The following is a 13,642-nucleotide window of genomic DNA, read 5'->3' on the forward strand; positions in this document are numbered from 1 at the left end:
ATTTAAATTTATTGGATATACTGATAAAACCTTCTGTCCTTTCAGGGGAGGGGTAAAGCTACGTACATATTACCCTCTTCAGACCCTACTTATGGAAAACTATTGGGTTTGTTGTTGTTGTTGGATATGCTGATAAAAATATTGATATTAAACCCAAAATCTCTACATATATACGCCTAGTCGCCTGCAGAAACACAAGAATCCGTTACGTTTTCGTGTGATCTCCTCTTATGAATATACGAAAACATCAATCTTGATTCACATATACCGTAGTGTATACTGTATTATTGTTAACTTAGATCTAGATTAATAGAGCTAGTAAATTTCGAACACCAAATAATTAAACCAAGAAAGAGAACCAACAAAGAAAGTCTTCACCAATCATGGACCGTTGAAAAATCCACAATGCCATATTGCAAAGTGCCAACTTTCCTTTACTTTATTCATCAATCCCCATGCTTATATATATATATATATATATATGAGCAAACATTTACTTCTTTACCAAAAATCTCCATTTCTAAAGATTCAAAATCAAACATTTTTCTTCATCAAATATGCATAACAGTACATCATCATCATCACTTGGCCCAGGTGGTTTAGACCTAAGCCAAGTTTTCTTCAAATCAATTTCCAATACTCATCCACCATCGCCCACAAAACGCCACACGAAAATCTCCGTGATTGGCGTTGGCAATGTGGGGATGGCCATTGCTCAAACCATCTTGACTCAGGATCTCGTCGACGAGCTAGCTCTCGTCGATGCGAAACCTGATAAGTTACGCGGCGAGATGCTTGATCTCCAGCATGCCGCCGCGTTCCTTCCCCGGACTAAGATTGTCGCTTCTGTCGACTATTCTGTTACGTCCGGGTCGGATCTTTGTATCGTCACTGCGGGTGCCCGACAGAACCCGGGTGAAAGTAGATTGAATTTGCTGCAGAGGAATTTGACTATGTATAAAGGTATTGTTCCGGAGTTGGTGAAGTATTCGCCGGAGTGTATACTGTTGATTGTATCAAATCCGGTGGATGTTTTAACTTATGTTGCGTGGAAGTTATCCGGGTTTCCGGCGAATCGGGTTATCGGGTCGGGTACTAATCTGGATTCATCTAGGTTTCGGTTTTTGATTGCTGATCATCTTGATGTTAATGCCCAGGATGTCCAGGTCAGTTCATTGTTTCCTATTCCTTTTCTTCAAATTTCTTTGATTATGAATTTTCCAATTTTTGTTCTAATCATTTAATTATAGTGTTTGTATTTTATACAATATTTATGTAGCAAAATTGAAGATTTGATGTTTTAATTCAAATTACAAAAGGAGATACTTTGATCATTGTACTCTGAATTTAGTCACTCCCAGAAGTATTATTTATGTTCAGTGGACAAATTAGGATGTAATTTGTCATAATTATTTGGTTGCGCCGCCCCACTATGCAAAATATTATATCATGCGAATTCTGTCATTAATTTTGTTCTTTCCTTCTCATGTTGTAGAAACATTGTTAAAGTAAAGGCTGAATACATACTAAGATTTTTATTTAGACACCTCAACTGGGCCTTATTCTGACATTTTGCTAGGGGTAGAACTAGTCCTTCGACTAGTGATTCGGCCGAACCCAGTAGCTTTGGTCCAAACAACATATTTGTCATAAAAAAATCCATTAAATATGTACCAATCTTTAATTTAGAACCCAATAATTTAAAAGGGCTAGACTTTCGAACCTATAAGCTTCAAATCCTGACTCCGCTCTGCATTTCGCTGACATGGTTGATAGCGTGACTTACACCGTATAGAATGCTTAATGTTTATATGGTATTAAGTATCTGGTTTTACAGTTTTGAACATAGGCGACAACAACTTTATATAGTGCATCTAAATAGTTATTTGTTTTTCTACTAGCAACTGTATTATATAAATATTTTTTTTGTTGAGAAGTATGCAATATATACATGAATTGCTTCTCATTTTCTTAAACTGTAGTGAAAAGGGTTAATTTTTATGGTTCTTGTATCTTTATAGCTCCATACAGCTGGTATATTATGGTCGAACATATTATATATGCTTCATGGCGATGAACGAAAAAGATCTATATAGGCGATACCACTTAGTTGAGATTAAGCTTGTGTCATGTTACTACATTTACTTTAGGTGCTATGTTTGTTAGGAGTCTTTTAGTTTTGTCAGAGATTTATATCTGTTCCAGTAGAAAATATATAGAACTTCCGTTGTTAGAGACATTTTTCTCCTTGTCTGAGTTTTGTCCTTTTTACTTTTCTAAAACTTTGTTTTTCTCATATAATATTGGACTGAGATGCGTTTAAATGGAGTCTCATAGATATCAAGAATTCATATATATAGTCGGCACCAACTTGTTTGTGGTTGAAGTGCTGTTGTTGTTGTAGTACAACTTACCACTAGGTTTGGACTTGGAACAAAATTAAGGCTATACACTGATACTGAACTCCATTTTGCACTCTATGCTGTATCTAAAAAATGCTATCCTCTGTTTGATTTGAATGGAATCTTTGATGTCTATATTAGGCATACATTGTTGGGGAACATGGTGACAGCTCCGTGGCACTTTGGTCGAGCATTAGTGTTGGAGGTGTTCCTGTGCTTAGTTTTCTGGAGAGGCAACAAATTGCTTTTGAAAAGGAGACACTAGAAAAGATCCATAAACAAGTTGTGGAGAGTGCATATGAAGTGATTAGTCTGAAAGGTTACACGTCGTGGGCGATTGGGTACTCTGTAGCAAACTTGGCTCGATCAATTATTCGAGACCAGAGAAGGATTCACCCTGTCTCAGTCCTCGCGAAGGGATTCTATGGTATTGACGGCGGTGATGTGTTCTTGAGCTTGCCTGCACAGCTTGGTAGAAGTGGAGTTTTGGGTGTGACTAATGTGCATCTTACTGATGAGGAAATTCAACAACTTAGGAACTCTGCTAAGACTATCTTAGATGTGCAAAACCAGTTGGGAATTTGACTTGAGTTAATGTTAGTAATAGTTTCCCTTTGTTACCACTACTTAAACTTAATTACTATTGTTTTTTACCATACAGTACTTGAATTTTGTTTTCTTGCAAAATCTTTCCTGAGAAGGAAAATTGTGGGAAATACTTGTGTTACAGCAGTACATGTTGGCTGCCCCCTTATGTGTGGTACTGACTTTGAAATAGATTTTAACAGTGAACTTTGATGCTACTCTTACTAACCGTTGTTCTTTTCATTGTTGATCACCTTACTGTCTTGTTGTTTTTATTCTGCTTTTATATGGCTTTGTGGTACTGTCCTTTCTTGTCTATACTTTCATTAATGTAGTGCTTATACTTTCCTAAGCTGAGGGTCTATTGGAAACAACCTCTCTATCCTCACAAGGTAGAAGTAATGTCTGCGTACACACTACCCTCCCCAGACCCCACGGTGTGGGATAATAGTAGGTATGTTGTTGTTGTTGTTTGATGCCTACTCTTGTATAAATAGAGTTTCATACTACTTGTGTGTTACGATCAGTGGCAGAGGCATGATTTCCGCTAAGGAGTTTCAAAAAGAAAAAAAAAAGTTAAAAAATTAAAAGAGATTGTGGCCAATGGGAATTGAACTAGCAAGCTTGTAGAGGTTTTGATCCCCTTAACCACTGAGCTATGCTCTTGAGTTGAGTTAAGGGGATTCAAAATATAATATGTAGAGGTACAAACCGAGTTTTGCCTTATATATACAGTATAATTTTTAGCGAAGGGGGTTCGGGTGAACTCCACTTCCGTCCCTCTAAATCCACCCCTGGTTACAACACAATATGTTGGCTACCTACTTATTATCTTTGGTACTGACATTGAAATCCGTATTATGAGGATTTATCATGAATTGACAAGTTTTCCGTTGGCTACCAGAGTACTGTAACCCTCCTTCTTTATCCGAGCATAGTATGACGATGATATGAATGAAGCTTAAAGAAGGAAGTGAGGATTTATATAGCCGACCCCAACTTGTTTGAGATTAAGACGTAGTTGTTTTATTGACTTTGAAATCTAATATTATTGCTTCTAAGCTTGTCTTGAAACAGTGTTTTTGAAGGGGGAGAAGAAGTTTGAGAAATCATATATATTGGGCAAATAGTGTAAAAGCAAAATATTTTTGTATATATGAGAAGTGTAGGAATCCTCTTAACTATTGGTTCAAGAACTGGTACTCCATGTGTATGCATCATCAGCCAAGGGCGTATCTAGCGTGTAGCGTATGAGTTTTCAGGAACCCAATAATTTTTGCGTGGACCTTGTATTTTTATTAAATAATAACAACGACCCAGTATAATCCCACAGGTGAGGTCTGGGGAGGGTAATATGTACGCAGACCTTACCCTTACCCCGAAGGGTAGAGAAGCTGTTTCCAGGAGACCCTCGGCTCAAAAAAAAAAAAGCAACAGGAGCCGATATATTAGTACCATGTATTTTTATTAAAATTTTTACTAAATATCTATAAATATCTAACGGTGAACCCAGTTATTATGGTATATTAATTTGAGATTGCGACAGGAACCCATAAACTTCAAATTCTGAATCCGCCTCTCTCATCAGCAATCCATCCTTTTATTTTCTTCCTAAATGATGAATATATTAGCACCTATCAATGTCAAGAAAAGAATATAAATGAAAGGAAGCTCTAGTTTCCGTATAAACCATCGTTATTTTATATATGTGAATAACTTGAGTCTAGTTATGAAATCTGTTAGAGGAAAATAAGGAGAAAAAAAGAATTATACCTTATCTAATCGTATATAACAATTTTCAATATTACAATCACCAACATCTTTTCAACTCCGTCTGTGTTAGCATGTTCATATTGTCGATCTCCAGTTCAGATAAAGTAGGAGAGTTACGATAGGTTGACAGTCAATCGTATAAACCTAGTTAATTTATGATGAATCCTAATAAAATATACTCCATACAATAACATGAAAATTCTCGCTCTTAGCTCTTCACATAGGAGAAAAAAAAATGATAAATAGACTTTCCATTACATGAAAACTAAATACAAGAAGCTCAAATCAAATGTAACGTACACCACTTCGTGTACAAAATACAATAACAAACTCATAATTTCAAACTACATTCATCAAATTACACAACCATAGCATAAAAAAGAGAAACAAAAAGTTACCACCAACCATAATATACCCTTCAAAAGATAAGAAAAATTGAAAGCAAAATACTGAATTTTTCAAGGGCAAATAAAGCCAGATGGAACCTTTTTCCCACAGACATTAAGTAAAAGACTTAGTGAAAGAGGGACATTAAGATTAATCCCGAGAACATTTGCTTTAATTGCAGTGCAAAGGCAAAGGGCAGCTTCAACATCAACAAGTCCTTTAATAAGATTACAACAAGGTTTTTTTGGAATATTACCAATTTTAAGGCCAAGTAAATTTTCAAGAACATTAGCACAAACACCTAATTTTAGGGTATTTTTAGGACACTTGGCTTTATAATTAGGGTTAGGGGTTGCTCTGATGGTAATCAACCTCCACTTCCAACCAAGAGGTTGTGAGTTCGAGTCACCCAAGAGCAAGGTGGAGAGTTCTTGGAGGGAAAGATGCCGAGGGTCTATTGGAAACAGTCTCTCTACCTCATGGTAGGGGTAAGGTCTGCGTACGCACTACCCTTCCCAGACCTCACTGGTGAGATTATATTGAGTTGTTGTTATTGTTGTTGTTAGGGTTTGGCTTTGGCTTTGGCTTTGGTTTTGGTTTTGGTTTTGGACTAGGGCAAGTGCCACATGCACTAACAAGAGAGAAAAATAGAAGGTTGACAAGAAGAAAAAAGGCAAGAGAAGTAATTCTTTTTGAAGCCATTTTGTCAAAAAGTTTAATATTTCTCTTAATTACTATAGTTGAGAAGAGAAGGTTTTGTTTGATGGAAATGGAATTGTGAGGGGTGGGTTTTTATAGCATGCAAAAAGAAGATGAATGTGAAGAGATATAATTAAAATAAAAATAAAAAAAACATGTTGAATTATTTAATTTCTGCATGCCCCTAGAGATTTTACCTGGCAACACAAGCAAAGATTTCTAAAATCTTTTGGATGCATTTGAATAATATATGGCGTCTTGTAAATTGTCATGTTCCTTGCCTAAGTTAATATCTATATCTATATATATAGTTAGTGGCGGAGGTTGAAATTGAACCAACGACCATACAAAGGTTTTGAATCTTCTTGACCACTGAGCTATACTTTTAGGTTGTGTCAAGATGATTCAAAATATAAAATATAAAGGTACAAATCGAATTTTACCTTCTATATACAATGTAATTTTCTAGCAAAGGGGGTTTGTCCCCTTCCGTCCCCCTAAATCTGCCACTAATTATAGCAATGTTATGATTTAATATATATGTGTTAGACGATGTAAAGATATTTTATATTATCTATGTAATTTAACATGCATGTTATAGTAGGTTAGTTAATTAGTACCATTTTTATCAACTGATAAATTCATTCTTATTAGAGATTTACCTGAAATTATCTTATAAATAACCTGATTAGAACCAATAGTTTGCCAAAATGTCAATTTTCATCCTTTTTTTAAACTTTAATCTAGACGAGAGTGCATTATTGCATAAAATATCACAGGTTTCGTCAATTTCTTTTGTTATTCTTTGGATGCATTATTGCGTTACTTGTCTTAAATCATAACGGTTGTCATCATTTACCTAAAACTAAATGATTAGTAAGGTAAAGTTTAGCCCAGTTTGTGTTGCCTTGGTCCTATGTTTTTGCGAAAATACCAACACGGTTATGAGATTATATGCCCTCGTGAGACTTTGCCGGCAGCTACACCATGAATCCTCTACATGAGGCTGCCATCATAAGGCAATGTGAGGCGCAGAGGAATGATTATATAGCCAAGGCATATGGGTAACAAAACCGATGCTATTGTCCCCCTTATTTGTACTTTTCCTAATTGTTGTATTTTTCTTTTCTTTTATTAATAAAAAACTAGCCCTAGGCGCTTGCCTTCCGGTAGTGGGAAAAAAAAAACTAAAAAGACTAATATAGGATGATATGGGAAAATGACATTGTATAGCCGTTCTTAAAATAATACCTGAAAAATGTATGTATATATATATATGTATATGTTATATACAAAAATTATACAAATTTTATATACTTTTTTGACTACTGAATATAAATAGTTTCTGGGGGTTAAAAGTGAAAATAGCCCTAGATATTAGTGGTCAAATCATGAGCTTTAATAATATCTTTGCTTGATCAATATCAGCAAATGTGGGAGTCACGGACATAATTAGAATGTACTAAGGGCTCCACTTACAAAAGAAAGCAAGGTACTATATGCCAAAACAAATTATTATAGGATTTAATTGTTTTAATTATTTTGATATAATTATTTCTTCATGCTCTATATAAAACATATATTTTATTGTAAGACCTGAATTTTAGCTGCCACGAGCATATTTTGTAGATCTTGGAAGCATGTGAAGAAGGAATATAAGTTGTCATGATCTAGTTGGGAATTGTTATCTTGTTTCCTGATTAATTTTAGGAATTTTTACATCCTATAGCAAATGTTGATATCTTATTTATAATAAATAAATATCTTTTTAAAAAATTATATTCCATAGTTATCTTTTGATTTTTATAGCCAAATATCTATTTAAGGTTACTTTCTACCCTTAAGCCATAAAATACTCTTAATTAATTGCACTAACCTTATAGCCTCGTATTGGCTGGCCTAAGTCAGAATCCTATGGAGAAGGTCTTGTTCACTTGCTTCTCGAGTGTATGTTTATCCCTTCATTCCCAAATCATTCAAGGGCTTGTTTGTATAATCATGGGTTCTTTATCCCTATGGAGTGTATTGTTTAGATCTCTCATTCTTTTAGATGGAGGTTCGAAATCAAAGCAACGACCATCGAAATCAAAGCAGCGGCCATGGAAACCAAGCCCTAGGAGTGGAAAGGCCTCATCAAAATCAACGGTGTTCCGATCGAGTTAGTCCGGCCTGAAATCCGCAGTTACAAAGCTTTCGAACCAATTCTCCTCTTAGGCCGCCACAGATTCGTCGGAGTGGACAAAGACGACAGAGTTGGGGGCTAAGCAACTTGAATTTTCTGTTAATATATTTCAATGTATCTCGCTGTATTTTCATGTATTTCATTGTATTCGTTGTCTTTTTTTAATTGTATTTCAATGTATCTCGCTATATTATGTATATTTCACTATATTCATTGTCTTTTTTTCCATTGTATTTCAATGTATCCCGCTGTATTCTATGTATTTCATTGTATTCACTGTCTCGCTATATTCCATGAATGTATTCATATTTTTTTTTAAAGTAATATAATTTATGTATTCAGATATATTATATAATTTCTCTGAAGATTGCTATGTTTTTGGGGTGTTTTTCAGTTGAGAATCTTTTTTATAACTGAAAATACAAAATTTGTGTGTTATAATTGAGTTTGTTGAGTTATATTAGGAGTCTATTATGTTAGTTGATTTACTTTTCATTTAAAAACAATGTAATCCCCTATGCCACGCCGTGAATATAGTCGAATGCCATAATCTGTCCAGTTGTAATCCCATGTTTCACGCCATGAATACAGTCGAATACACTCGAATACAAAAATCTGTCTAGCTGTAATCCCTTGTTTCACGCCTAAAAATGCTACTGTATTCATGAATACAGTAGCTAAAATACATCGAATACACTCTAAAAAATCTGAAAACATAGCTATAGGAAGTAATATAGTAAATGGTAGCTACAACTAGCTAATAACTACTAAAACATAGTGGTTTCTGGAAGTTTCTCTTAATTTTAATGTAACTTAGTTATATACACTCTTCAGTAACAAGTAGGGGTGTACGAAGAAAACCGACAAATCTCACCAACCCGATAATCCAAGTCAAACCGAGAAAAAAAACCTGACTATGGTTTGGTTTGATTTGGTTTGATATTTGAAAAAAACCCGATCATAATTGGTTTGGTTTGTATTTAACTAAAGAAAGTCAAACCGAAACCAAATCAACCCGACATTACATATAAAGAAATTTTAGATATATTTAATATATAAATATACTTATTGTGATGTAATTTATAAATATTTCTTAAAATTTGATAATTTTATCTTTTGAGGTATTATTTCAAGGTTGGACTTAGAACTTTTGAATGTTCTTATTTAATTTACTAAGTTTTATAGCCATAAACATTAGTAAATTAAAGGGATTTTTACCTATCTAGACCATATATCAAACCTTATTACCCTCAATATTTAAGGTTTGTGTTTATTACATTTAAGCATACCAAATTACCATTTCTATACCATAATTCAAATTAGGGATATAATTAAGGGTTCATTTATATTAGGCATAATTATAGGACTGTATCTTCCCACTTTCTCTTTCCTTTCATCTCAACTGTTCACAACACACACAAAACTCACGATGCTCCTATGCTTCCTCTCGTTGATCATCCCTAACTGCCCACCACCGTCGAAGAATATCATATTTTCAGATTCACAAGAAAATTTTAAATTCTTTGATCAAACCGCTTGAATTCCCACTGGAAATAATAATGGCAGAGAGTTCGAAATTCTTTGACCTCTTTTTTTTGGGCAGTGGTTGAAGGTTACTGGTTAACACTGTCGATTGAAACTCGAAGAAGAAGAAGAAGAAGAAGAAGAAGAAGAAGAAGAAGAAGACATATTTCCAGAATTTGTAGATATTTTGTAGTCAAATTGTAGTCAAATTAGAAAATTTGTAGATAAATTGTAGACTGTTTTTTGCAGAAGATTTTGTAGAAGCTTTAGTTGTTTTGGATTTGTGAAAACAGAAAATAATGCATCTACAATCAGAATACAAATAATCTACAATTTATCTATAAGATATCTACAAAATAGATACATTGAATTTTAATATCCAAATTCTCATTTCAATTGTAGCATAATTGGCATTTTCGACATAATTGTAGAAGATTTGTAGAAGTTTTAGTCTTCCCAATATACAATTTATCTACAATATATCTACAATTCTACAATTTAACTACAATTTATCTACAGTTTCTGGAAATACGTCTCCTTCTTTTTCTTCTTCTTCTTCTTCTTCTTCTTCTTCTTCTTCTTCTTCTTCTTCTTCTTCTTCTTCTTCTTCGAGTTTCAATCTAAAATTCAGTCAAAACTAAGTCTAATCTTCACCAAAACCCCTCAAAATTGAGATATAAACTCCTAAACATATTCCGAATTATTTACAACAACACCCAATCCAAACAAATAATAATTTTTGAAAACCCAAATTTGAATTCAAAGCTTTCAAGCTTTTTAATGGCTATCAATGGTGGAAAATATATGGAAGAACAGATGAAGATGAAGATGAAGAACATAAATCTCCTTTCCGTTTGATTACTGGAGCTTCAGTAGCTTGCGTTTTTTGAGAATTGTAGTTGAGTGAGAGAAGAGAGATCTCTTTCCGTTGAGGAAGGAGAGAATTACACAACAATTCGAATTTAATGTTGACAGAATTACACGCAGATCTGGTGCCTTCATTTTAGCGCATTTTTTATGGCAAAATCTATCTATTTTTGGATTGGTATATAATTTGTAGTAAAAGTGTGGACTACACGGGTAAATAACAAATTATGAACATTTTTAGTAATAAGGTTTGATATATGGTATAGATAGGTAAAAATCCCTAAATTAAATAGTGCTAACATAAGCCCAAACCAAAATCAAATCAATATTAATACTAATAAAAGACATTCAATTCAATACTACGAACGGGAATGTATTGAAAATCTATTTTTTGTTTTGAAATAATTTAGATAAAAATGCATAACCTATTTTTCTTTTTTCTTTAGCGTTTAGTCATGTAATTAATACTCCCTTAGTAGTCTATTTATTTTAGCATGATTTAGCACTTTTAGATTATGTTTATTTTTATTATAGCGTTTTAATTAGCAATATTTATATTACATAATTTTATTGTCTTTATTATTTAATATTTTAGGATAATGACATGACATATCTCATATTTTGTATTATTTTCTTGGAAAATACTTTATATAGTTGTATCTTACTAGGACTAAAGAAATATTTTGAGCACATTTTATATATTTTGTTTTATGAAGATTTTACCAGAAAAAACCCGAATAACCCGAGAATCCGAGAAAATCCGAGAAAAATTGAGAATGAAAAACCCGAGTTTTATTGGTTTGGTTTGGTTTGGTTTGGTCTTTAGATTTAATAATCCGACACAATTGGTTTGGTTTGGTAATTGTAAAATTCGAACCAACCCGGCCTATGTACACCCCTAGTAACAAGTAACAACTAATGTTAAAACGTTGATTTTACTCTTTTCCAAGTCATGAATCCACTTGAATTTTTAAGTAATTTTATAGTGTATTTACTCGATTAAGAAGATACATCTAGTCTATCATTAAAAGTTCTCTCTAGGATGAGCTCCCAACCTTTTGCAAGCCAAAACACTAAACCCCCCCCCCCAAAAAAAAAAAAAACCATCCGACATAATCCATCACAACCCACCACAAGATAATTTGGAAAATTCAACATCCTTCAAGGACAAATTGATGGAATCAAACCCAATGGATTTTGCTCCTACAATTGAACAAGAGGAAATGCTCTACACCACAAACTCAACGGATGATAAGGAGATTGTGCATGATCCAGAAGGTAAAAAAGAAGGTGTCATAAAAAAAATTCTTTTAACAGAGGATAGACAACGTATCTATGAACCGTGGACATATTCTATCATAATCAAATTAGTAGGAAAACATATGCTACAACATTATTTAAAAAGGAAAATTCAAGATCTATGGAATCCAACAAAAGACTTCTCTCTTATTGATCTTGAAGAAGACTATTATATTATCAAATTCAAGAAGAAGGAAAACATGGATAAAGCTATCCACTTAGGTCCATGGTTTATAAATGGCCATTTCCTGTCCATTTCCAGATGGAAACCAAATTTTGTGGCCAAAAATAAAAAATTAACTACCTCTGTTGTATGGATTAGGCTTCCTCAATTGTCAATAGAGTTTTATGTTAGTAAAATCCTAGAAAAAATTGGCAATGCAATAGGACGCCTACTAAAAATTGACATATGTACATCAACAACCCTAAGATGTCGATATGCAAGGATTTGTGTCAAAATTCCTCTGTAAATCCCAGTCTAACCCTACCTTTTTGTTGGACAACATAAGCAATATATTCACTACGAAGGGGAAGATTTTCTTTGCAAAAATTATGGTCGTTTTGGTCACACAATGAGGCAGTGCATTTATATCAAGAAACAAAGCAATGATCCTCTCCATGCAGGACAAGTTCATCAACCTACGACTACAAATGGAGATAATGAAACGGAATGGATCACTGTTTCATTCAACAAAAAGAAAAATCAAGACAGAAAACTTCCTCCTCAACTTACCATCAACTAGCTTAAAAGCAGCCATGGTGCAGGTATTTCGGTTAAACTTTTCAATGCTAATATAGGTAAATACTTGGACACTCAATTGCTTCAATATAAAACTAAAGATCATCCTTCCTCTAATAAACCCTCAAAAGTTACTATCCAGCCTATCAATGCTAAGGAACAAAATAATTCTCTAAACAAAAATCACCACATAGACAATAAGCAAATGGTTTTGCCAAAAACTACCATGACTAATACTGATTTTCTAGTAAAAATAAATTTACTCAATTAAGTGATGACTTGGCATTTGAAGGCATTGACACTTGTATAAGTGAATCAGACGTGACACCAAATGATGCCAACCAAATAGATATTATCAATGCCATGCAAAATGGCTCTATAACGGACCTTCTAAACCTCCTAATAATCCTACCCCTACTACCCTAAACCCACCCCTTAAATAAAAATCTACCAAAAATATTGTATTATCCGAAGGATCTCAACAAGATCCTTCCTTAAGATATGGCAAGATCACTTCCACCATGCATGTTGGCCAAATGGCATCGAATGTAGTAAAGGGTAGCCAAATGGCCACACCCTTAGAAAACCTAAAAGAAGCTATTAAGTGTCCTATAAATCAAGACGTAGAGCACCCAAAAGATACAAACTTAAAAGAAAAAATCATTGGTTCTTCCACCAATCGGCTACCTCTTTCTTCTACCCAAAACCCCACGCCTACTACCAGTTCATTAAATACTTCTTACCCCGCCCAAAATGCCAAGAGTTCCTTCATCCCTACGAAGAAAGAATCGTCTAATTCAAATCCTACGCCAACACATACCTCTCAACATGGAAAACATTCCCTCCTTCACCCTCAAGAACAACCCCAGATAATTTATGCACAACCACCCCAACCCTAAGACTACCAACCTACCAGTTGGATGGAGCTAGGCCTCATGGGCCATGCAATATCCTTCACAGTTCCAATCAACGACCAAGAGGCTATTGTGATCCTCCACAACATCCAATATCTAGCACAACTCATTACGGAGGGAATGATATTGGCCATGAACAACTACCTCAATTAAGTTTGGCTCAACAACATTATTCATCCAATGGCTCCATCAATGAACCCTCAAATGGCTCAAGTAATGAGGGAGCAATGGAGCATGCCACCCCAGTTCAACCCCATAAATCCTCAAAATG

The 13,642-nt window shown here is 34.2% G+C and overlaps 1 protein-coding gene across 1 annotated transcript; it reads left to right on the forward strand.

The window, feature by feature from the left end:
• Positions 1–488: 488 nt before the first annotated feature.
• Positions 489–3,211, forward strand: LOC104226473 (L-lactate dehydrogenase B-like). Its single transcript, XM_009778487.2, has 2 exons — positions 489–1,166; positions 2,544–3,211. Exons 1-2 carry the CDS (start codon positions 558–560, stop codon positions 2,985–2,987), a joined length of 1,053 nt encoding a protein of 350 aa, XP_009776789.1. The 5' UTR covers positions 489–557; the 3' UTR covers positions 2,988–3,211.
• Positions 3,212–13,642: the final 10,431 nt, after the last annotated feature.

This window comes from Nicotiana sylvestris, chromosome 12, assembly GCF_000393655.2.
Source record: "Nicotiana sylvestris chromosome 12, ASM39365v2, whole genome shotgun sequence".
Lineage (NCBI taxonomy): Eukaryota > Viridiplantae > Streptophyta > Magnoliopsida > Solanales > Solanaceae > Nicotiana > Nicotiana sylvestris.